General features: G+C 38.7%; 1 protein-coding gene across 1 annotated transcript in view; it reads right to left on the bottom strand.

Annotated features, from left to right (window-relative positions):
* Positions 1–27,597, bottom strand: part of nsl1 (non-specific lethal 1) — a 326,238-nt gene that overhangs the window by 35,487 nt on the left and 263,154 nt on the right. The window contains exon 7 of the mRNA XM_053799428.2: positions 21,971–22,122. Within this exon, the coding sequence (XP_053655403.2) occupies positions 21,971–22,122 (152 nt within the window). The remainder of the gene's footprint in view (positions 1–21,970; positions 22,123–27,597) is intronic.

Here is a 27,597-nt window from a genome sequence, read left to right as displayed (position 1 = left end):
GGAACATATTCTGGACCACTGCGACTTCTACAATTAGACGAGTGAACACAGAATCTGAATACAGAGATAAAACTAGTGTAACAGTAGAAGGCAATGAAGGAAGCATCAGCTTTGCTAATATCAGTGAAAATTTTTAAGCTGCAGGATCATGAAGACCATGGAAGTGAACAACATACTGGAGACAATATGTATCTCAGTGATCCAATCCCAGACCAGGCTTCCTGGTTCATAGTCTGAGCAACAAGGTTGTTTGTGCTAACCACACTAAGTTCAACATAAGCACCAATGAAGCTAATCAGGAATAAATTTTTGAAACTTATCCAGTTCCCTCTTGAAGACAGCTACAAATCTGTTTGGTAATTACCCCTATGTATGAATGGAGGGTGTCAAGTCTTGATCCGTTCACACGAGTGCATTTTGCACTGACTCCCGAGCCTCTTGCTTTCAAAAGGAGTGACTTCTGTGTAAATGTGGGATCAATCCCTCCAAGATTTTCTAGGTGTAAATTATGATGTATCTTTCTTACATATGTTCCAAGAAGTACAGTTCAGGAGACTTCGAGCATTCCCAATAATTTAGGTGCTTGACCAAATACATACAGGCAGTGAAGGTTTTCTCAACATTCTCCAGCTCTGCAATATTGCCTGCCTTAAAATGGGTTGTTAATATACAACAATGCTCTAATCTAAAGAGAACACATTATTTAAGGAGTGTCATCATTGGCATGTTATCTCTGCTTTGATGGTTCTAGTCATCTGGCCTATCATTTTACTTGCGATTTTAATGCATGATCTTTGAATGTTGGCAGATTAGCATTAACGAGGTAAAACATTTTCAGGCCAAGTCTGACTTAAGAAATAAGGAGCATTTAGGGATTCAAGTGCATGTATACAGTATCATTAAGACCAACTGCTATAAGTTGACCCATAAACAAAAACAATTCTAATGAGTAAATAAATAATGTATTACAGTATAGAGTTCATCTACAAGAGAAAAAATCCAGTGAAGTAGACTCCTATAAGGATTTGAAATAAAGTAAGGTAGGAGCCACAGGTAATGAAGTTTTATTGCATTTGCTGCATCAACTTCCACAAAGTAAGGAACTGATTTAGAAGAGTACGTGCCTACATGATGCCACACACTTCTACACCCCCACCCTACTTGACACAGTGGCATTCAGAGCTGATACTGAGGCATACCAACAAACATGCTTTGCTGTCTGCATGACACAGCATGACTGAGTCCTCTCTTATTTGAAGACAAACAGTGACTTATACAGTGCTATGATTGTACTGACAACAGCCCTGCACAGAACATTTTAGATGAATAGCTCCATCATTTTCCTCTGTTGAATCAAAGTCCAGTGTAACATAAGGTACCCAAATTCAGAATCAATTCACAATGGGGTATAAATCTGAATGGCCACATGAGTTAAGTCCCAGTATTAATGCAGTATTCCCAAATAACTTACATTTTAGAAGAGAAACTTTAGATAACATCTTGGTCCATCCTTGACCATTACTAAGTCATGAATGAGCAAGAAAATAGGGAGAGGACTTGAAAAATACCAGATGTTGAAAAGTTAAAGGTGTAAGAAAATTATTCAAATCAGTCACCATGAAGTCCTTTCCAAAGACAGTAATGGCAACTAAAATTTTCTAAAAGGAAGAGTATTTAGGCAAAGATAAGATTAGGGTTCATAGAGAATATAGAGACATAGGTGGGGAGAGAGACAGATACAAAGAATACAATGCATAATACTCATCAAAATATACACAGGCAACAGTATAATATAGTTACTTACATATGTAATAAGTTATATGGAACATCAGTATGAACAATAAGTGCTTTTTCATTGTATTATCAAGGTAAGAGGTCAACAGATTGTGATATAAAGTAGCCAAAGACAATAAGGCCATCAACAAAGTTTAGGCTCTTGTAAGGAAATACCTACAGGAGAAACTTGGGAGATCAGCACCAAAATCTCTCCTTAATTCCCAGCATTATCATCATTTCTGTGTTAAAAAGACAAATGTAAAGAAAAACAAAGTACATTACCTATGTGACTGATCAGTACAGTCAGGATCTGGAACCAACGAGGGTGGATTAAGAAACAATATTAAAAGTTCAAGGAGCAGAGTTCATAGTCAACAGACATTTAAGGAGACAAGAGAAGTTTAGGAATAAACAAGGTTGAGTCAGAGGTATGATGTAGAAATGTTCAATGGTTTACAAAAGGAAGTAGTGTTTAACTATGACAAAATCTACTAAATATTGAAAATAGGATAAGACACCATGATATTAACTCTACTCCTACAAATAAGTAGTAACTAAAAAAAAAATATATATATATATATAACCCTACCACCCAAAAAAATATTCTTAAGAAGTTTTATGAAGCAAGAATGCTAAACACATGGTAGTGCACTCACACAAAACCCAGGGCAAAATGGGTTTAGAGCATACTGTTCCTGCCGTAACATACACAGGCTTTGCAAAAGCCCTTGAGAAGTGTGATCATGGTTGAATATTTCTGATATACCTTTGATGAGTTATGAAAGCTCTTCTATTCCCAGAGCTTTGCCATGGGCCAGGCTCATCTAGTGCTTGCCTAGTCAACCAGGCTGTTGCTATTGGTAGCCTGTTGACCCATATATCCATCACAACCTGGTTGATCTGGCAAAATATGTGAAAAAGGAACTGAAAAAGTGGACAGATGAATCATTAATTTCCTAATAGATCAGATTCAAAAAATAAAAGTCAATGAAAGGTGCTATTCCTCAAAACACAGTAATCAACCTAATTAATTCTCTTCCTCATATCTAACAGACAAACATAGGTCACAGCACTTTATCATACTTTGCAAATAATAATAGAATTTGCATGAGTGGCATCCATTGAGGAAATGGCAAATCTCCAAGACAATCTAATCAAATATTCCAGTGGGTTACAGAAAACAATATGAAGTTCAACAGGCACAAACTTCAGTTGTTCTGCTATGGAAAAATCTAATAAAAAATGAAACAGAGAATAAAACTCAAACCATTCAAAAGAGCAGAAAAGGAATGTAAGGGACTTAGGATTAATGATGTCAAAATATCATACATTTAATACTACTACTAGTGCCTGTATCTAAATGGCAAGGAAAATGAGAGGCTGGATATAACAGATAATATAACTAGAACTTTCAAAACAAGAGATGGCAAGCTGATGACAGTACTCCTCAAGGTACTTGGACACTGTTGACTAGAATATTACTACAAGAGAATATGCAGACTGCTTTCACTACTTGTATCTATTCAAGCACCCAAGTTGCTAAAAGTGTTGAAGTCCTTCGTAATGTATTCTCAAGTATGCAGGCAAAATAGAGTCAACCTAATTTATACTTGGAAAATATTGGAAAGATTGGTTATAAAATTTGCACACTATATAACTGTATAATATGAAGAAATATAGAATTGTTGGCAACTGGTCAGAGGAGAGGGTAGGTCAAAGTTTAGCCATAAAACTTGACTTATTTGTTCTCCATATAAGCAAACTTCTCTAATACACAAGGCACAGATGACATAAGAACACAAGAAAGAAGGAACACTGCAGCAGGCCTACTGGACCATGTGGGGCAGGTCCATGTCAACCTCCAGCTTAAACCAATGGCTCACCCAGTCAGGTCACCTCCACTTAAGGAAGGAGCATGGCATCTGACCCAGCAGCACCAGCTAGTCAGGTCCAACTCACACTTGCCCACACCTACTCATGTATTTATCTAACCTTTTTTAAAACTACACAACATCTTAACTTCTATAATGGTACTTAGGAGTTTGTTCCAGTCATCTACAACTCTATTACCAAACCAATGCTTTCCTATATCCTTCCTGAATCTGAATTTTTCCAGCTTAAAACCATTGCTGCGAGTCCTGTCTAGGCTAGATATTTTTAGCACGCTATTTACATCCCCTTTATTCATTCCTATTTTCCATTTATACACCTAAATCATATCCCCCTAATTCTACGCCTGTCGAGAGAATGCAGATTCAGGGCCCTCAGCCTATCCTCATAGGGAAGATTTCTGATACATGGGATCAACTTTGGCAATAAGGATGGGCAGTTTGCATCAGTAACCTTTATGATTAATGTCAATGTAGATGGGACATTCATCAAGTGACCTACAGTAGTTAACAGGATGCCTAACAAGCCAGCAAATGTGACTGTGTTATGGGATTGGGAAAGTTCCATTAGAGCAAGACAGTGACTTGCTAAATAGATTAATGAGGGGAGCATACTTGTCTGAAGTGGATTTGGCAGATGTCTGAATATTGCCATCAACTATACACAGGATGTAACTATCTACTTTAGTGATGGGTAGATGTTAATATTCCAGTTGGTGGCATATATCATCAGCACATTATTTTAAATTAACAAAGTACTATATCTACTTTGGTGATAGGTAAAAGTTATTATTCTGTTGGTGACATATATCATCAGTACATTCTGTAAATGACTGTTGAATAGTCGTGTAAGGAAGGATGACAGTCTTGCAACGCAGAGCTGTGGATAGCAGATGGTGATAAGGATGTTATTCCACATCGGCAAAACTGAGGAGATAAAAGCTGGAACAGAGCTTAAAACATTCAAATTACTTAATGGAGTGACAATGTCAAATCTTCCATTCAAGTGTCAAAACAATGTAACTATCATAACTGCAAGATAAATGACAGGCTGTGTAACAAGAACTTTCAATACAATAGATATCAAGTGAATGATGATTTTTAGTTGCTTGTTCTCTCTAAAGTGGAATACTGAATTTCTGTACAATAAGAGCCCCTTTTAAAGCAGGCACCAGGAAAATGGGAGGCAATAGATTCAAGGAAAGGGAGGGTAACAAAAATTCTTTATAACACAAGTCCTTCAATGGTATCAAAGTACCTTCCTTGAAGGAATAGGAAAGGTATTATTAAATAAAAATAGCAGCATTGGAACAAGAGATTGCTTTCCCTTCAGTGCCTTGCTTGATCCTACTTCAATAGTATGTCTATGACCATAATGACAAGCAGTACAATTAAGGTGGGTAGCACCACACAGGACAAACACACAGGCTCACGTCTTAGCCACTCCAACCATGACTCATTAATATGGAAAATTCCAAGATAGTGCAAAGGCCTTAATCACCATGTTCAAGAGTTGTAGAATTAATAATCACAACACATGAATTTTCAAAATGGCTTCTTGTCTTTTTTATGAAATGCTTAAGTATTTTGTATACTGTGATTCACAGTAAAGAACCTTGTACTTTTCAACAACTCATGGGTCTTCATGTAGAAAGAAAATCTGAAGGAACATACTATAATTTAATGCTAATAATTCACAAATTAATTTCAATTAATATTTTATGAAACATGAAGTGACGGTACAGTTGTTGCAGCCAGGTCTGCCAATCACAGCCCTCTGATGCTTGTCATGTTTTGGTTTTCCCCAGTCACATACAGTACAGTGTTTCTTGAATCACGTATAACGTACGTACATTATGTGCAGAAAGAATGGTAACGGTGAGTCTTTGCTTAAAAAGAAAGTTATGATGAAATTTAATAGTTGAGTATTCAGACACAGTTGCTAAGGGTAAGTGCAGCCACTGTTTGCAGACTTTATGGAAAAAATTAATCTCTGTGATGGAAAAAAAAATTGTAAATTTATTGCAGTGTGGTGGCAAGCACAGAAGGTGCTAAGGTGGATCCTTTAAATGTGATCCGAACATAATTAACCCTTAAACTGTCCAAACGTAGATCTACATTCACGTGCGTAGCGCTCCGACCTTGATTTTCCCCATTTGAAAGCATGTAAAAAAAACGATCTACGTTCAGAGCCCCCCTACACGTGGACGTAGATCTACGTTTGGACAGTTTAAGGGTTAAGATGGAGATCAGACTAAATCTGTGGACTGTGGATATGCATTAGGAATGTGGTTACTGTTAACACTAACCTATTATATTCAAAAGCTAAGGTATTGTATAACAAACTGGTAAGCCTGGGTGGTGAGAATAGTAGTTGTAGTACTTTTACTGCTAGTAGTAGAAGGCCACCATAAAGATTTAGGGATATATGTCAGATCATGTGTTTAAGGCTTACGAGTCTACCATCTTCTGAAAGGTAATGCTTATAGGCAGCAAAGATTGGGTTTGTCTGTTCCCTATTCAAATTACTGTGTACCATGACTCAAAATATGATGAGCTTGCCATGAAAATCACGTTTCAGGACAGGTGTTATAACTGTGTTCCCCCTTCAGGAGTAAAATATTTGATACCAAAAAAATAATTACCTTTCAAAGTTCTCCTCCTCTTAGTGTGCCTCCCCACCCAGATCACAAATGATAAAATAACTTGACAAGAGTTTATGCCCACAAGAGCATCTCTACTGCAGCCATCAGATTAAAAGATTATTGCTGCCTTGAAAATGTTAATACTGGACTCACAGTTTACAACACACCATGAACATGATCAATAATGAGAAGCCTAACAATGTGAAAGTATGCAAAATGTTACAATATTGCAAACTGGATAATTAATGTCAAGGAAACACAGGACAAGATCAAGTTACCTAAACTGAATGTATGATGGAAGAAGTTGTGGCCAGAAGCAGTGAATGAGTTTAGCAGTCTTTTTAACAAGAGTAAGAAGATGACTATGATTATAAAGATGACATATCAAATAGGAGGGGAAGGGTTCAAGGTTATCAGAGAGACATCACATGGCAAAATGTGTTGCTAGAGGACATTCAAAAGATGACAAGGTTAAGTTTTAAGAACAAGAAGACAGTAACGATAAGGATGCAGGTGTAAGATCTAAGAAAATACTATAAAATTATCTAAGTGTAAGGCAGATACTGTCTGATGTAGAGAGATTATTTACTAAAGGACCTCAATGGAAATAAGTCACTCTGGCTGACTTTTTGAGTTATCCTAGGTTCTCTACACACACGCTGCTATGTATGATAATCAACGTAACTGTATTTGTGTATACCTGAATAAACTTACTGATGGAGAGGAATCTGAAGTTCCTGAGAACAGTGACAATACTCTTCTACCCTACGAAGAACTTTACCTAAAACTTCAACATTCAGCCAAGATAAGGACAATAACAGACTTCTTCACAACAGCCACCACTACCACAGCCAATTCCTCAGACAGCCCCACAGTCATCATCACAGCTACCACTACCACACAGCCAACTCCTCAGACAGCCCCACAGTAGCATCACAGCCACCACCACCAGTCAACTCCTCAGACAGCCCCAGTCAGCATCACACCCACCACCACACAGCCAACTTCTCAGACAGCCCCACAGTCAGCATCACAGCTGCAACCACCACACAGCCAACTCCTCAGACAGCCCCACAGTCAGTATCACAACCATCATCACACAGTCAACACCTCAGACAGCCCCACAGTCAACATCACAAGCACCACCACACCCAATTCTTCAGACAGCCCCACAGTTAGCATCATAGCCACCACCACACAGCTAACTCCTCAGACAGCATCACAATCAACATCACAACCACCACCACAGAGTCAACTCCTCAGTCAGCATCACAGTCAACATCACAGCCACCACCACACAGCCAACTCTCCAGACAGCCCTACAGTCAGCATCACAGGCACCACCAAGCAGCCAACTCCTCAGACAGCCCTACAATCAGCATCACAGCTGCCACCATCACCACACCCAATTCTTTAGACAGCCCCACAGTCAGCATCACAGGCATCACCATGTAGCCAACTCCTTAGACAGCCCTACAGTCAGTATCACAGCCACCACCACCACCATACAGCCAACTCCTCAGACAGCATCACAGTCAACATCACGGTCATCACCACCAGTCAACATCACAGCCACCACCACACAGTCAACTCCTCAGAGAGCCCCACAGTCAACATCACAGCCACCACCACACAGTCAACTCCTCAGACAGCCCCACAGTCATCATCACAGCCACCACCACAGCCTGGATTGCATACAGTACTATAGCCATCACTGCACCTAGAACTACAACCATTTTTTGCCAATATCCCTGAGGATGGGTAAGGCCCCCCTACACCCCTTATACTTGTTTTATGGGGTTTTAATAGGTATGATTCAAGTATAGGGACACTATAAACCAAAACCATGACCAATCATTCCTGGTTATATTTTATTATCCAAGCAATAAAGTAAATCTTCTATTTTTGTGTGATTATGAATTAAAAATGGAAGGCCAGTGTAATTTAGGAGAGGCCTGGGGATGATTAATGAACAGAGGAATGTTGTTTTAGTGCCAGGAATGTCTACATTGTTTAAAAACTATTTTTATATTAATATTTTTTTTGTTTAAAACCGGCTAAACTGTCAACTTCTGTGCACTATAAAGGGTAGCCGGAATAGTTGAATGGGCAGTTTCTTGTGCTTAATCGATAGAACAGAAGGCATTCTAAAGAAATAACTAACAACTTGGTCAAATGAAATTGATATACAATAGGGCTCAAAGTGGGTGAAATTGCTGATTTAGCCTAGACATGAGAGAATGGGTCTGTACAATGAGTGTGCACAGTATTTAAGATGCTACCAAAAGTTCTTGGATTGCCACAAGAAAAATATATATGTAGGCTTACCTAATCACCTAGTTGAAGATGTCACCCTTGAAGTATATCCCTGGGAAGCTATACACACATCCCAGTGTCTCTGACACTTCTCAAAACATTTCTGGATCTCCTTTCCTAATGGTGTCTAGAGAGGCCAATGACTCTGCTCAAATCTCCACATCGTTAAACTGCCACTCCTTGTGTGCCATTTTTATTTTTGGAAAAAGAAAAGTCACGGGGGAGGCTATATCTGGGGAGTAGAGAGGGCGGGTTATGACTTCCATGTTATCTTTGCAAGAAAACGATGGTCTTTCTGTTCTTGAGTTAGCAAGCCAGGACAATTTTTGCAGCCACTCGCCTTATGTTAAAATGCTTTGACACTTACAATGATGATTTTCCTGAATAATCTTCCTCAGTTTAAGGTTTGATGGACGACCAGAGCATTCATCATCTTCAACTGATGTTTGTCCTGCTTTGAATCGAGAAAACCATTCAAAACACTGTCCAACCCACCGCTACGTCGCCGAATGTTTTCCGAACCATTTTGCAAGTTTAACTCGATGCTTTGCCAGGTTTGAAAAAGGTCACACACACACATGCTGTTCTTTATTTAGTCCTTTCACTGCCCGTCACATAGAACTACATCATTTAGGCCAGGGTCCCTGACATAGTTCTACGTCAAGAGCTCAGCTCGCTCAGATAAGCTGTGAGCAATAAATTTTGACCTAGATATGAGAGACTGGGTCTATGTAATGACTGTGCACAGTGTAAATAAAATCCTACCCCACCCAATGCATGATGAGAAAAACAGAGCTGTGACTGTGTGTATGGTTTAATATACCAACTTTGAGGTGTTTTCTTGGATGGTTTTATGGTTTTATTAGCTGTTTCTTGTTATCATTTGAGATAGCAGACAACATACTACTGAAATAGAGATGATTTTGATAGCATGAAATTGAGGTCAAAGTAGTGGAAATATTTGACATCTGTCAAGATTCCAGAGGATGGGTAAGGACCCCCTACAACCCCCAGTCTGTTTTATGGCCTTTTAATAGATCTGTTTCAATTACTGGAATGCTGTAGACCATCACCAATCTTTTCTGGTTATATTTTATTATCTGAGAAATTGAGTGAATCTTCTAAATTTGTGTGAATAAGAATTCAAAACAGAAGGAAAGTGTAATATAGGAGAGGCCTGGGGATGTGACTAATGAACAGAGAAAATGGTGTTTTAGTGCCAGGAATGTTTATGTTTTTTATTATGGACTATTTTATTATGGACTAGGTAGTAGGTTGGTAGACAGCAACCGCCCAGGGAGGTACTACTGTCCTGCCAAGTGAGTGTAAAACGGAAGCTTGTAATTGTTTTACATGATGGTAGGATTGCTGGTGTCTTTTTTTTGTCCCATACACATGTAAGATTTCAGGTACGTCTTGCTACTTCTACTTACACTTAGATCACACTACACATACATGTACAAGCATATATATACACACCCCTCTGGGTCTTCTTCTATTTTCTTTCTAGTTCTTGTTCTTGTTTATTTCCTCTTACCTCCATGGGAAAGTGGAACAGAATTCTTCCTCCGTAAGCTATGCGTGTTGTAAGAGGCGACTAAAATGCCAGGAGCAAGGGGCTAGTAACCCCTTCTCCTGTACAAACTACTAAATTTAATTAGAGAAACTTTCGTTTTTCTTTTTGGGCCACCCTACCTCGGTGGGAAACAGCCGATTTGTTGAAGAAGAAAAAAAAAAGGGGGGGGGGGAGAAACTTCCGTTTTTTCTTTTGGGCCACCCCGCCTTGGTGGGATATGGCCGGTGTGTTGAAAGATTCTTAAATTGGTATTTTTTTTTTTTAATTTTGGGCAAAATTGGCAAATTACTTACTTCTGTGCACTTCATAGGGTAGAAGAAATAATTGCATGGAAGGAATACTAGCAAAATAGCTAAGAATTTGGTTGAATGAAACAATGTAATAGGCTTAAAATAGGACTCAAAGTAGGCAAAATCTGACTTTGATTATTTGTGATGGTAAGCAGCTCAATGCAAATGATGGAGTCTTCTGCCACTTATAAGAGTGATAACCACTGGTTTATGTCCTACCCAACATGGTTCTGGAATGGATTTTAACCTTTCAACTGTGTCCTTCATACTAGTATGCAAGTGATGTCTTACATACTAGTATGCACAATTTTTCGTAACCACAAATCTGCCACCTGCCAATATTTCTGACTTCAGCACAACTCTTAAGGTCTTCTTCCATCTATTCATACATTTGAAAAAGATCTAAGGCTAGCAGTGTGCACACAATGTATCATGGTTAACTATTCAGGTGATGACTGTATGTCCCATATACTTGTATACCTCACTAGCAAAAGTAAACAATGAACCAGGAGATGATGTTCCACCACCAGCTTCATCTACCAGCAGACAGGGTGTGCAAGTGGTACAAAGATGACTTATTTAGTCCAGATTTATGAGTAATGTCACCATGGTTGTTTAATATATTTATAGATGGGGTTGTAAAAGAAGTAAATGCTAGGGTGTTCAGGAGAGGGGTGGGATTAATTATGGGGAATTAAATACAAAATGGGAAGTGACACAGTTACTTTTTGCTGATGATACTGTGCTTATGGGAGATTCTAAAGAAAAATTGCAAAGGTAAGTGGACAAATTTGGGAGTGTGTGTAAAGGTAGAAAGTTGAAAGTGAACATAGAAAAGAGTAAGGTGATGAGGGTATCAAATGATTTAGATAAAGAAAAATTGGATATCAAATTGGGGAGGAGGAGTATGGAAGAAGTGAATGTTTTCAGATATTTGGGACTTGACGTGTCAGCGGATGGATTTATGAAGGATGAGGTGAATCATAGAATTGATGAAGGAAAAAAGGTGAGTGGTGCATTGAGGTATATGTGGAGGCAAAAAATCTTATCTATGGAGGCAAAGAAGGGAATGTATGAAAGTATAGTAGTATCAACACTCTTATATGGGTGTGAAGCTTGGGTTGTAAATGCTGCAGCGAGGAGACGGTTGGAGGCAGTGGAGATGTCCTGTCTAAGGGCAATGTGTGGTGTAAATATTATGCAGAAAATTCGGAGTGTGGAAATTAGGAGAAGGTGTGAGTTAATAAAAGCATTAGTCAGAGGGCAGAAGAGGAGCTGTTGAGGTGGTTTGGTCATTTAGAGAGAATGGATCAAAGTAGAATGACATGGAAAGCATATAAATCTATAGGGGAAGGAAGGAGGGGTAGGGGTCGTCCTCGAAAGGGTTGGAAAGAGGGGGTAAAGGAGGTTTTGTGGGCGAGAGGCTTGGACTTCCAGCAAGCGTGCATGAGCGTGTTAGATAGGAGTGAATGGAGGCGAATGATACTTGGGACCTGACGATCTGTTGGAGTGTGAGCAGGGTAATATTTAGTGAAGGGATTCAGGGAAACCGGTTATTTTCATATAGTCGGACTTGAGTCCTGGAAATGGGAAGTACAATGCCTGCACTTTAAAGGAGGGGTTTGGGATATTGGCAGTTTGGAGGGATATGTTGTGTATCTTTATACGTATATGCTTCTAAACTGTTGTATTCTGAGCACCTCTGCAAAAACAGTGATAATGTGTGAGTGTGGTAAAAGTTTTGAATGATGATGAAAGTATTTTCTTTTTGGGGATTTTCTTTCTTTTTTGGGTCACCCTGCCTCGGTGGGAGACAACCGACTTGTTGAAAAAAAAAAAAAATACTTCGAAACTGTTGTATTCTGGGCACCTCTGCAAAAACAGTGATTATGTGTGAGTGAGGTGAAAGTGTTGAATGATGATGAAAGTAATTTCTTTTTGGGGATTTTCTTTCTTTTTGGGTCACCCTGCCTCGGTGGGAGACGGCCGACTTGTTAAAATGGGATTCAGCCACAAAGTACACTAGGTATATTAAAACCAGGATAACCCAGTCAAGTCAATGTGAATAATTTCCATGTTTTGAGGAGTATTACACTGAAATAATTGTAATATTGTAAGTATTCATTATACATATCCTTATAAGAAAATAGTAAACAAAAAGAGAATAAACAGTTATGCAGCCTCTCCTTGCTTAGCGACGTACTCGTTCACCGACCACTCAGACTTACGACCAGCTCTCCAACCAGTATGCAAACCTAAACAATGAATATTAGAGATGATTTCCTCTATTCTGTTTAATACAGTATACAGTACACTACTGTATAAACATTTAAAAATATACCAGAAATGTTATAAATGGTGCAAAGGTGACATTAAAAAAATATCTGAAGATGGTTGACACAAACCCACTACCAGTATAGTGTGCTACTTGTTTAACGACCAATTCACTTACCGTCCTACTCTTAGGAATGGAACCCCATCGTTAAGTGAGGAGAGGCTGTACAGTATACATACCATGTATATAACTCAATAAAGTCAATCATTATAATATATTTCCATGTTTTGAGAAGCAATACACTCTGAAACAATTGCACTGTTATAAGTATTTCTTGTAAATAGCCTTTAAAGACCAAAATAGTAAAAAGAAAAGAAAACAAATAAACAGTTATATAGTATATATACCACATATACGTATATAACCAAGTCAAGTCAATCAATGTGACTTATTTCCATGTTTTGAGAAGTAATACACTGAAACAATTGTATTGTTATATTTTTTGTCCATAGTCTTAGAAGATCAAAATAGAAAAAAATATAAACCAATTATACTGTGTATATATTGATTATTCCAACTGAAACAATGATTGAAGTACTAAAACACCGTGAAACATATCTAATATCATTAACCCTTAAATGGTCCAAACGTATACATACGTTTTTTCAACATCTGAAAGTATGTAAAAAAATGTAGATCTTCTTTTTTGTTTTACATGTGAAAACGTGTAAAAAAAACTTCTATCTACATTTTTTTTTGGTTTTATTTAAAAATATGTAAAAAAAATATGTAAAAATATGTAAAAAAAACTACGAATTTGAACGTCGATATCTTTGGACCGTTTAAGGGTTAAGAAACTAGTATACATAGTATTAAACATTAAAAATAATAAAAACAAAAACAACCATATCTTGGCATCAATAAACTGTAAAATGTAAATATCACGGGCCCTTTTATGCCACTGCTGCCAATCAGTTATCATTTTTTCACCAACTTTGACGCATCATAAAATCGCAAGTGTTTATCAGATTTCACTCATTTATTTTTTTTTTTTTTTTCAACAAGTTGGCCGTCTCCCACCGAGGCAGGGTGACCCAAAAAAGAAAGAAAATCCCCAAAAAGAAAATACTTTCATCATCATTCAACACTTTCACCACACTCACACATTATCACTGCTTTTGCAGAGGTGCTCAGAATACAACAGTTTAGAAGCATATACGTATAAAGATACACAACATATCCCTCCAAACTGCCAATATCCCAAACCCCTCCTTTAAAGTGCAGGCATTGTACTTCCCATTTCCAGGACTCAAGTCCGACTATATGAAAATAACCGGTTTCCCTGAATCCCTTCACTAAATATTACCCTGCTCACACTCCAACAGATCGTCAGGTCCCAAGTATCATTCGCCTCCATTCACTCCTATCTAATACGCTCATGCACGCTTTGAACCCCACACACAATTTTTTTTTTTTCTGGGTCTTTCACAGTTAGAGTTAAAAATCTTGCCAGGGTCTATGCCGTTGTTCTATGGGCTTAAAGGCAGGGTCTGTGCCGTAGTACTGTGTAATGAGCTCAGCTCACTCAGATAAACTGAGTGGTAAATTTGGGCCTAAATATGAGAGAATGGGTCTAAGTGGTAAGTGTGCACCATATAAAAAAAATCCTGAAACAAGCAGAGCATAATGAGAAAAAAAATGCAAGTGTTTTTGGTTTAAAACAGCGATTTTGTGGTGTCATTCGTATTGTGTTTATGGTTGTATTCACAACCATGTATTCGCAATCATCTCTAGAAATAGAGACGATTTTTGATTACGCATCCAATACACGTCAACTGGTTGGTCTAATGTGCATTCACAAATGCACTGATATCATTTATACAATTATTGCAGTATTAGATAACAGTAAAATCTTCTATTTTTTGGTGTGAATAAAAATTCTGTGTGAATAAAAAACTCAAAATGAAATTTATCTGTAAAGCCTGGAAACATAACTAATGAATAGAGGAAATGTTATTTTAGTGCCAGGAATGCCTGCATTGTTTATTCTGGACCCTATTTTGAAATTGGAATATTCTGATCACTTTACTGGGTAGTTGAAATAGTTGACTGGGTAATTTCTTTTACTCAATCAGTAAAATAGAAGACATACTGGCAAAATAGCTAACAATTTGGTCAACTGGAACAATGTAATTAGCCTAAATTAGTTGGCAAAGTGGGAAAATCACCGATGCATAAATATTGCTGACACAAAAATTCTCAGTAGCATAATTTCATAAATTTCCCGTCAATTTCATACCTTTTATTTTATTACCTTCAGAAAGAGATTCTCTACCATTTCATAAATTTTTTTTTTTTTTTAAATTTTTGGACCCCGTGGACAAGTTTCAGATCAGGGGTCTGGACCCTCAAAAGGTTAAAAAGTTTAAATTTGTAGGGGAGCTACTGCCATGATGGCTTGGATGTTCATGTGACTTGATGCCTAATTCCTTATGTATATGAAATAGTATAGAAAAGATGAAGGGAACAATGAAGATGATGCAAAAAAAAGGAAAAGAGAGTGCTGAGGTGAATTTTTTTTTTTCTGTGGAGGCAAAACGAAGAATGTACCAGATAATAGTGGTATCGACCTTTTGATACGGTTGTCAGGCATGGATTTTTAAACACTGCAATGAGGAGGAGGCTGGGGGAGATATTTGGTGTAAGAACAATGTACATTGCAGAGTCACTTGTTTGCACAGAACTGCTTAATGCCTCAAATGATGTAGTGGAAGTTTTAGCAGTAAAGGTCGAAAACCAAAACCTAGTCATTGTGGTAGTCTACAAGCCTCCGGATGCAACATCCCAGCAATTCCAGGAACAGCTGTTAAAAATTGACCACTGTCTGGAAAATCTGCCAGCTCCTGCACCCAACATCTTGCTCCTGGGAAATTTCAACTTAAGGCACCTAAAATGGAGGAATACAGCAAATAATATTGTTGCAGAAATAATACCAGGAGGCAGTTCCAATGAAAACTCACACTCACACGAGCTTTTAAATCTCTGCACAAAATTCAATTTAAACCAGCAAATAATAGAGCCTACTAGACTGGAGAATACACTAGACCTCATCTTCACTAACAATTATGATCTGATATGAAATGTCACCATATCAAAAACAATATACTCAGATCACAACATAATTGAGGTTCAGACATGTATGCGTGGAGCCCCAGACCGACGTAATGAGACTAGTCACGAGGGAGCATTCACCAAATTCAACTTCAATAACAAAAACATAAAGTGGGACCAAGTAAACCAAGTCCTAACCGATATAAGCTGGGAAGATATACTAAGCAACAAAGACCCCAACTTATGCCTAGAACAGATTAACTCGGTGGCACTCGATGTATACAAAAGGCTTATTCCTCTAAGAAAAAGGAGGAGTAGATGTAAAATGGAAAGAGACAGGCGCTCCCTTTACAGGCGACGGAAAAGAATAACAGAGCGGCTAAAAGAGGTCAATATATCTGAAATGAGTAGGGAGACGCTGGTCAGAGAAATAGCAAGCATCGAACTTAAGCTAAAGGAATCACGGGAAGAACTAAAAGCCATAAATGAAATCTAAAGAAACCCAAAGTATTTCTTCTCCTATGCCAAATCAAAGTCGAGAACAATGTCCAGTATTGGGCCCCTACTTAAACAAGATGGGTCCAACACAGATGACAGCAAGGAAATGAGTGAGCTACTCAAGTCCCAATATGACTCAGTTTTTAGCAAGCCGCTAACCAGACTGAGAGTCGAAGATCAAAATTAATTTTTTATGAGAGAGCCACAGAATTTGGTTAACACAAGCCTATCTGATGTTATCCTGACGCCAAATGACTTCGAACAGGTGATAAATGACATGCCCATGCACTCTGCCCCAGGGCCAGACTCATGGAACTCATGGTTCATCAAGAACTGCAAGAAGCCCCTATCACAAGCTTTTACCATCCTATGGAGAGGGAGCATGGACACGGGGGTCATCCCACAGTTACTAAAAACAGCAGACATAGCCCCACTCCACAAAGGGTGCAGTAAAGCAATAGCAAAGAACTACAGACCTATAGCACTAACATCCCATATCATAAAAATCTTTGAAAGGGTCCTAAGAAGCAAGATCACCACCCAACTAGAAACCCATCAATTACACAACCCAGGGCAACATGGGTTTAGAACAGGTCGCTCCTGTCTGTCTCAACTATTGGATCACTACGACAAGGTCCTAGATGCACTAGAAGACAAAAAGGATGCAGATGTAATATATACAGACTTTGCAAAAGCCTTCAACAAGTGTGACCATGGCGTAATAGCGCACAAAATGCGTGCTAAAGTAATAACAGGAAAAGTCGGTCGATGGATCTATAATTTCCTCACTAACAGAACACAGAGAGTAGTCGTCAACAGAGTAAAGTCGGAGGCAGCTACGGTGAAAAGCTCTGTTCCACAAGGCACAGTACTCGCTCCCATCTTGTTCCTCATCCTCATATCTGATATAGACAAGGATGTCAGCCACAGCACCATGTCTTCCTTTGCAGATGACACCCGAGTCTGCATGACAGCGTCTTCCATTGTAGACACTGCAAGGCTCCAGGCGGACATCAACCAAATCTTTCAGTGGGCCGCAGAAAACAATATGAAGTTCAACGATGAGAAATATCAATTACTCACATATGGTAAACACGAGGAAATTAAATCTTCATCAGAGTACAAAACAAATTCTGGCCACAAAATAGAGCGAAACACCAACATCAAAGACCTGGGAGTGATCATGTCGGAGGATCTCACCTTCAAGGACCATAACATTGTATCAATCGCATCTGCTAGAAAAATGACAGGATGGATAATGAGAACCTTCAAAACTAGGGATGCCAAGCCCATGATGACACTCTTCAGGTCACTTGTTTTATTTAGGCTGGAATATTGCTGCACACTAACAGCACCTTTCAAGGCAGGTGAAATTGCTGACCTAGAAAATGTACAGAGAACCTTCACGGCGAGCATAACGGAGATAAAACACCTAAATTACTGGGAGTGCTTGAGGTTCCTGAACCTGTATTCCCTGGAATGCAGGCGGGAGAGATGCATGATTATATACACCTGGAAAATCCTAGAGGGACTAGTACCGAACTTGCACACGAAAATCACTCACTACGAAAGCAAAAGACTTGGCAGACGATGCAACATCCCCCCAATGAAAAGCAGGGGTGTCACTAGCACGTTAAGAGACCATACAATAAGTGTCAGGGGCCCGAGACTGTTCAACTGCCTCCCAGCATACATAAGGGGGATTACCAACAGACCCCTGGCAGTCTTCAAGCTGGCACTGGACAAGCACCTAAAGTCGGTTCCTGACCAGCTGGGCTGTGGCTCGTACGTTGGTTTGCGTGCAGCCAGCAGTAACAGCCTGGTTGATCAGGATCTGATCCACCAGGAGGCCTGGTCACAGACCAGGCCGCTGGGGCATTGACCCCCGGAACTCTCTCCAGGTAAACTCCAGATGTGAACATTATGTTAAGAGTGCAGAGAATAAAACTAGAAGACATTGAGGTTATGAAAGGTATTATTCTAAGGGCAGAGGAGGGGTTGTTCAGGTGGTTTGGGCTTTTGGAGAGGATGAAGCAGTGGAGGATAACCAAGAAGGTGTATAAATGCAGGGTGGAAAGTAGCAGGAAAGGTTGGAGGGAGGGTGTGAAAGTTTTTCAGTGCTAGGGGGTTGGAAACAAAGTTTTTGGGAGTTGACATACTGCTGGCATATGAGCAAAATAATACTCATGTAGGAATCCAGGGAAAACTGATTAGTCAGACTAGTCCAGGAGGTGAGAAGTGCATAGCTTACACTCCCAAAGCATAGGGATGTTACAGTTTGGAGGATCATTGGAACTGTGATGTATGCACACTACTAGCAACACAGCTATTCAATGAATGAGAAGACTGTTTCCTTTTTAATGGTTCACCCTAGGTGGGAGATGGCTGATATACTGAGGGGAAAAAATACTACCACCAGAGTTGGGGATATGAGTTAGCTGCTGCCCCAGTGAGCAATAATTAAGACAAGATATAAATGTCACCTTTTACTTGGGATTCATCCTTGTATCTTCTTTGTTTACCTGTGATTGCCAGGTATAATCAAGGAAATATTTATAGCCATAAGCCTTGCTTGCACATACATTAGTGCATAATAACGCATAATTAAAAGTTTGATAAAAAGTATATCAGTACAGTGGAACCTCAAAAATCGAATGTATCACATACAGAACATTTCGAAAATAGGACCATTTTTTCGGACAAACTGTGTCCCTATTATCGAACGCGCCCCTATTTTCAGACGGGCGGGTACGGGACCTGTCTGCCGCCAGCTCTGTCCACATCCCCGTGCAGGTGCCGTGAGCAGTCTAGCTTTGTTTATGCTTGAGTGAACACTAACCTGCGCTCTCATTCACGCATTTTACGATTACTTCGTTGTGTTTAGTGCTTGTGGGACTGTGAAATAAGCTGCCATGGGCCCAAAGAAACTTGCTAGTGGTACCCCTGTGGTAAAGAAAGTGAGAAACACCATAGATGTGAAGAAGGAAATAATACAGAAGAATGAGAGTGGTGTGAGACTTGTTGAGCTTGCCAGGATGTATGGGAAAAACAAGTCGACCATCGGTTCTATCCTGTCAAAGAAAGAACAAATCAAGGAAGCTGATGTTGCGAAAGGTGTTAATATAGGGAGTGGATGAGGTGCCTTCTTCAAAGATTAAGGAGATTTGTGCCAAGTGGAATGATGTCCAAATGTTTGTGCAGAAGTACCACCCTGAGCAAGCTGAAACAAGCCATCTTTGCAACAAGTTCAGTGACAGAACCATGTCCCATTTTAGGGAAATGTTAAAGAGGTGCCAGAAACAGAGGACTGTGGACAGTTATTTTGTGAGACAGGAGTCCAGTGACTCTCAAGCTGGTCCTAGTGGCATTAAAAGACAGAGAAGGGAAGTAACCCCAGAGAGGGCTTTACCTGAAGTCCTCATGGAGGGAGATTCTCCTTCCAAACACTAACCCCAACTCCCTCTCTCCTCCTCCCTATCTTCCAGATGCCATCACCAATCTTCAATAAAGGTAAGTAAAAATGTTATTTTATATGTATTACTATACATAATTAAAAACTATAGTATTTGTTGTATGTAAAACTGTAATTAATCTCTATAAAATGTATTTTTTGTGTGAATATTTTTGGGTTTCCGGAATGGATTAATTGTATTTCCATTATTTCTTATGGGAAATATTGCTTCGAATTTCAGCCTTTTCGAATTTAGAACTAGCTCCTGGAACGGATTAAGTTTGATTTTTGAGGCTCCACTGTATATCTAAATCTCTTATTTTTCACAGAATTTCCTTATCTGTAACAAACTTGCGATCAGTTTGGAGGGATTATCTACCCCCACAGCCTAGCATGAACCTCAATCCTATTCACCACAAATTCAGAATAACTCCCACCCCGATCAAGCCAAACTTTAGATGTCAGACTACATATCATTATCAGGTCCCCTCCACCCACCACCACCTCTCTTCTTCATTATGTCTGTTTTCAGACCCATTTAAATTTTTATTTCATTTTTTTTTTTTTAGCTCTCGAGTCGTTTTGTAGCATATTAGGACTTTTTCTAACTCATCTATTTTTTTTTTTTTTGAAAGCATGGACACCATATGATGGCTGCATATTCCAATTTTGGTCGAAGGTATACATGTTGCCAACAGCTTTTGAAACATTTCCCCATCAATATATCTAACCACAATTTTGAAGTGGGCCAGTGTCACACAAGAGTTTTTCACTATTTCATTAACAAGATTCTTCTGGTGATATACTTTGGTCACTGAGGACTCCTATGACCCAATCTATCTCTCATGTCTATATTTTATGGTACCTTACAATATTTGTGGTATGTTTCATTTTTGTCATTTCCTCTTCTTATTTCTATAATATTGCATTTATGCACATTAAACTCCATCATCCATCTATCACTCCACTTGCTGTGTGTGTCCAGGTTCTCCTGCAGGAATATACATTTTTATTTACTATTTTGCATTAGATTTTTGCACCATGTGCAAATACAATAGTCCCTTGACTTATGTTGAGCTTGAGTTATGATAATTTTGAGTTAGAATTTACCCACATAAAGAAATTCAGTTTTGAGTTGTGATGAGAATTCAGAGATATGATATACAAATGATGGTGGACCTCAGCCAACCAGTGATGTAGTTGCTTCACCAAGTTGTTTGCCAATTAGCATGATTTTGCTTTATAAGTGTTTTATCAACATTTCTCTAATGGCCACTTCCAGAAATTTCAATGCTTTTCAAAGAGATAGTACCATAGGTCAAAAAGTCTTCCTTGTCACCTTATCTGAATAGTAGCACAAGTTATAGTACAGCATACCATTATGTGTGTGTCTGCTAGTGTACCACCACCTTGTGAAATAAAAAAAAATTTGGCTGAGAGAATAACTCATTTCATAAGCACGTTCTTTTATCACACATTCTTATAGTCTGTAACTTCATTAAATTATATTTCATTTGGACTTTTCTAATTTGCATAAGCAATAAACGTTTACAACAGGAATACCGTACATCCTCTAGATATTCCTACTTTATCTTATATCATATTTTTACTGTACTTCAAAGAAAGAAGTATCTCAAAATATGCCTGGTCTGGGATCATGCCGCAGGAGCGGTGACGCCCGGAACTGTCTACAAGTAAACTACTCGGACATTTGTTTATGACCATTTCCACAATTTAATATTAGGGCAGGTTAATGATAGGGCAAGATACTAATGTATGCAATATATACATTGCAAGAGAACATTCACCCCGATAAAGCAGAATATCAGAGACCTGTAATAAAAATAATTATTATTTCTATAATGCAATCTATTCCGCTCTTAAAGCATTGTGAAGCACGAAGTGTAAATAATTTAAGGCAGTATAAAAAGCATGGACAGAAAATTCTCAGCTAACCAACTCCTAGTTCCATGAAGTCTTTTGCATATCCGAAAAGTAAAACATCAATACTCAATGCCTCAGAACTTACTTCATTCATTCAAAACATTATAACACAAATATATTTAATGCTTGCATTCATAGATGGGTTGAGTGCACTTGTTACTTAAGATAAGGAAAATAACATCAAGAGAATAATCAACACCTGTTTATTTTTCTGGTTGGAGCTTGTAGAATGTCTTTTATGGGCAGTGCGATCAATGGGAGCTGGACTGGCTGAGGGAGAAGAGTGGAGGCTACTACCATACACTGAACTCGCATCGTCATCGTCTTCCAGCCGCACTCTTTTCATAGTTACTATGGAAAAAATCATTGAATTAAAATATTTTTTGATATGCAATTCACTACACATATACAAAATCTGTTTCCATATGCCAAGTATGGACACACAATACAGAATTGCTCACAGATACTCCACTTATTATAGACAAAATACAGCTTGAGAATAGGGTTTTCATTAGTAATTTCCAAATGTACTTCATCATATCACTGTGTCCAACTATTTATCAATGATAATTTCTTTATTACTAAACAAAACATTATTAGATCCAGTTACCTGCATGAATTACTAATACATGTATATATAATGCTGATGAAAAATATTATAAAATGTACAGAATTTTGGTATGAAATAAAACTAAAACATAATTGCATATTAATAAACATACAAACAATATAGATTATAAATGTGAAGCTGTGAAGTAAAATCAAAAGTAATGTAAAGTCATTATTAAGATTGATAATGACTACAGTATAAAGTCAGATAAGTCTTTAGGTTAAAACTAGAAGGCTTACCAATGATTGAAAAAAGCTAACTATGTGACATAACACAAGCTCATATGTTAAAAACATATGACTATAACTTTTTTTTTTTTTTAACACACCAACCATCTCCCACCTAGGCAGGGTGGCCCGAAAAAGAAGAAACAAAGGTTTTCTCTTTTTACATTTAGGAATTTATACAGAAGGGGGTTACTAGGCCCATGCTCCAAGCATTTTAGTTGCTTCTTACGACACACGTGGATTTGTGTACATATATGCCAAAAGTTCTAGGTACTAGTAGGTTGGTAGACAGCAATCGCCTATGGAGGAACCACCGTTCTGCCAAGTGAGTGTGAAACAAAAGCCTGTAATTGTTTTACATGATGATAGGATTGCTGGTGTCTTTTTTCTGTCTCATACACATGCAAGATTTCAGGTACGTCTTGCTACTGCTACCTCTTACACTTAGGTCACACTAAACATGCATGTACAAGCATATATATACACACTCCTCTGGGTTTTCTTCTATTTTCTTACTAGTTCTTGTTCTTGTTTATTTCCTCTTATCTCCATGGGGAAGTGGAACAGAATTCTTCCTCTGTAAGCCATGTGTGTCGTAAGAGGCAACTAAAATGCCAGGAGCAAGGGACTAGTAACCTTTTCCTGTATACATTACTAAAGTAAAAAAAAAAAAAAGAAATTTTTGTTTTTCTTTTTGGGTCACCTTGCCTCAGTGGGATACGGCCGGTTTGTTGAAAGAAGAAGCAGCAATTTTAAATGCTTACTGTGATGTTAGTGTGAATAAGATAATATTTTTAAGAAGATTCAGGGGAAACCAGTTAGCTGGATTCGAGTCTAAGAGGTGGATAGGGCAATTCCTACACTCTAAAGGAGGGGTGAGGTGGGAGATGAAAAAAAAAGATCGAGAGCTCATGCATGGGGCAAAGAGTAATACAGTATGTTAACTGTGACTGGTTTCAAGAGTTCCTCTACCCTCACTACCCAAGAGAAACCAAATTTCCTTGCTTCCTAGTTAACCAGTATATTGCTGCTGGTGACCCATAAAGCCACCACAACCTGACTGAGCTGCCATGCTATGGTGCATTAGGCAAGTTAAAAGTTAATAAAACAGCAGAGATTTATGAGTTTAAATGAGAGGGGGGCTAAAAGCACATGGGAATATAGTTTTGAATACTGTAACTGATACATATGTTACAATCTACTAAAATGCACCATCCTCTCTTATCCTTCAAACTGTAGGCACTGTACTTCTGGCTAACCAGTTTCCTCAAATCCCATCATGTTACTTTGCTTGTACTTTCACACTAAAAGCATATCAAATTCCAGAAAAATACTTCTCTACTACTCTGATCTAACATCATCACACATGCCTGCTGCATACTCAAGCCTGGACTAGTCAAAGCCCCTTGCCATTCATGAATCATTCCCTACACTACCACCCATCCATACCATATTTATACATCTTGGTTAACACAGCCTGCTGCATGGTTTCTAAATACAGTAATCAAAGATTCATGCTAACTTTCTTAGTACTATATATAAAAACATGCCTAGTTGAAATTTTTTATTATATCAAACTGATACAGCAGTTAAGAGCCTGCTAGTTTTGGAACTGGCTTCCCATGGTTTGGAATCCCACCCATTTCATGAATGAACAATTACACCACATCATTTTACACCCATTTAAATTACTGATAAAGACATGTTATCCTACCTCAACTCATTTAAAACCCCAGCCCTACCTAAGGTATACTACCATTTCCCCAGGATGCCATCTACATCTGGCTAACACATGGATTTCTATTTACTGCTAAGCAAATGGGTTTAAGGAAATGTACACATTTCCATGATGATTGCAAGCTGAAGGTGCAATGCTGAGCCACGAGCCATCTTTACTCCTCATTTTTTTTTATTATTATTATCACACTGGCCAATTCCCACCAAGGCAGGGTGGCTCGAAAAAGAAAAACTTTCACCATCATTCACTCCATCACTGTCTTGCCAGAAGGGTGCTTTACACTACAGTTTTTAACCTGCAACATTAACACCCCTCCTTCAGAGTGCAGGCACTGTACTTCCCATCTTCAGGACTCAAGTCTGGCCCGCCGGTTTCCCTGAGCCCCTTCATAAATGTTACTTTGCTCACACTCCAACAGCACGTCAAGTATTAAAAACCATTTGTCTCCATTCACTCCTATCAAACACGCTCACGCATGCCTGCTGAAAGTCCAAGCCCCTCGCACACAAAACCTCCTTTACCCCCTCCCTCCAACCTTTCCTAGGCCGACCCCTACCCCGTCTTCCTTCCACTACAGACTGATACACTCTTGAAGTCATTCTGTTCCGCTCCATTCTCTCTACATGTCCAAACCACCTCAACAACCCTTCCTCAGCCCTCTGGACAACAGTTTTGGTAATCCAGCACCTCCTCCTAACTTCCAAACTACGAATTCTCTGCATTATATTCACACCACACATTGCCCTCAGACATGACATCTCCAATGCCTCCAGCCTTCTCCTCGCTGCAATATTCATCACCCATGCTTCACACCCATATAAGAGCATTGGTAAAACTATACTTTCATATATTCCCCTCTTTGCCTCCAAGGACAAAGTTCTTTGTCTCCACAACTCTTAAGTGCACCACTCACCCTTTTCCCCTCATCAATTCTATGATTCACCTCATCTTTCATAGACCCATCCGCTGACACGTCCACTCCCAAATATCTGAATACATTCACCTCCTCCATACTCTCTCCCTCCAATCTGATATCCAATCTTTCATCACCTAATCTTTTTGTTATCCTCATAACCTTACTCTTTCCTGTATTCACTTTTAATTTTCTTCTTTTGCATACCCTACCAAATTCATCCACCAATCTCTGCAGCTTCTCTTCAGAATCTCCCAAGAGCACAGTGTCGTCAGCAAAGAGCAACTGTGACAACTCCCACTTTATGTGTGATTCTTTATCTTTTAACTCCACACCTCTTACCAAGACCCTCGCATTTACTTCTCTTACAACCCCATCTATAAATATATTAAACAACCACGGTGACATCACACATCCTTGTCTAAGGCCTACTTTTACTGGGAAATAATTTCCCTCTTTCCTACATACTCTAACTTGAGCCTCACTATCCTCGTAAAAACTCTTCACTGCTTTCAGTAACCTATCTCCTATACCATACACCTGCAACATCTGCCACATTGCCCCCCTATCCACCCTGTCATACTTTTTTTTTTTTTCAACAAGTCAGTTGTCTCCCACCGAGGCAGGGTGACCCAAAACAGAAAGAAAATCCCCAAAAAGAAAATACTTTCATCATCATTCAACACTTTCACCACACTCACACATTATCACTGCTTTTGCAGAGGTGCTCAGAATACAACAGTTTAGAAGCATATACGTATAAAGATACACAACATATCCCTCCAAATTGCCAATATCCCAAACCCCTCCTTTAAAGTGCAGGCATTGTACTTCCCATTTCCAGGACTCAAGTCCGATTATATGAAAATAACCGGTTTCCCTGAATCCCTTCACTAAATATTACCCTGCTCACACTCCAACAGATAGTCAGGTCCCAAGTATCATTCGTCTCCATTCACTCCTATCTAACACGCTCATGCACGCTTGCTGGAAGTCCAAGCCCCTCGCCCACAAAACCTCCTTTACCCCCTCTTTCCAATCCTTTCGAGGACGACCCCTACCCCTCTTTCCTTCCCCTATAGATTTATATGCTTTCCATGTCATTCTACTTTGATCCATTCTCTCTAAATGACCAAACCACCTCAACAACCCCTCTTCTGCCCTCTGACTAATGCTTTTATTAACCCTTTCAGGGTCCGTCCCGTAGATCTACGGCTTTACGTTCAGGGTCCAAACCGTAGATCTACGCCATGAGCTCAGCTCACTCTGATAAACTGTGAGTGGTACATTTGGGCCTAGATATGAGAGAATACATCTATGTGGTATGTGTGCACCACATAAAACAGATCCTGCAGCACACTGTGCATAATGAGAGAAAAAAAAATGAAATCATGATTTTTCGATTAAAACAGCAACTTTGCAGTGGTTTTTCGTATGTTTTTTATAGTTGTATTTGCGATTTCTTGGTCTCATTTGATAGAATGGAAGACATATTACAGAAATAGAGATGATTTTGATTGGTTTTAGCATTGGAAATGGCTTGAAACTGAGCTCAAAGTAGCGGAAATGTTAAATTTTTGCCGATATTCAAGAGTAAACAAACGACCTCACACGTCTAATACACATCAGCTGGTGGGTCTAATATACATTCACAAATATGGTGATGATATTTATACAATTATTACAGTATTGCATAACAGTAAATCTTCTATTTTTTGGTGTGAATAAAAATTCATTATGTGAATAAAAAATCAAAATGGAATTTATTTGTAAAGCCTCAAAACATAACTAATGAACAGAGAAAATGTTAGTTTAGTGCCAGGAATGCCTACATTGTTCATTCTGGACCCTATTTTGAAATTGGAATATTTTGAACTTTGTGTTAAATTGGCCAAATTAACAATTTCCGATCACTTTATTTTGTAGTTGAAACAGTTGACTTAGCGATTTCTTGTGCTCAATCGATAGAATAGAAGTAATACTAGTGAAATAGCTAAGAATTTGGTTGATTGGAATAATGTAATTGGCCTAAAATGGGAGTCAAAGTCGGCAAAATCGCCGATTCGTAAATATCGCTGACACATCAAAATTCGCGAGAGCATAATTTCGTCAATTTTCCACCAATTTTCGTACTTTTTGTTTTATTACCTTCACAAAAAGATTCTCTACGATTTCATAAGAAAAAATAACAAATTTTTTTTTTTAAATATCTTGGACACTGGTGCGTGACTCCAGATTTGGGCCTTGGACCCTGAAAGGGTTAACTCCACACCTTCTCCTAATTTCCACACTCCGAATTTTCTGCATAATATTTACACCACACACTGCCCTTAGACAG

This window comes from Cherax quadricarinatus, chromosome 84 (genome assembly GCF_038502225.1).
Source record: "Cherax quadricarinatus isolate ZL_2023a chromosome 84, ASM3850222v1, whole genome shotgun sequence".
Lineage (NCBI taxonomy): Eukaryota > Metazoa > Arthropoda > Malacostraca > Decapoda > Parastacidae > Cherax > Cherax quadricarinatus.
The sequence above is the reverse complement of the archived record's forward strand: the minus strand, read 5'-3'. Positions and strand labels throughout refer to the sequence as shown.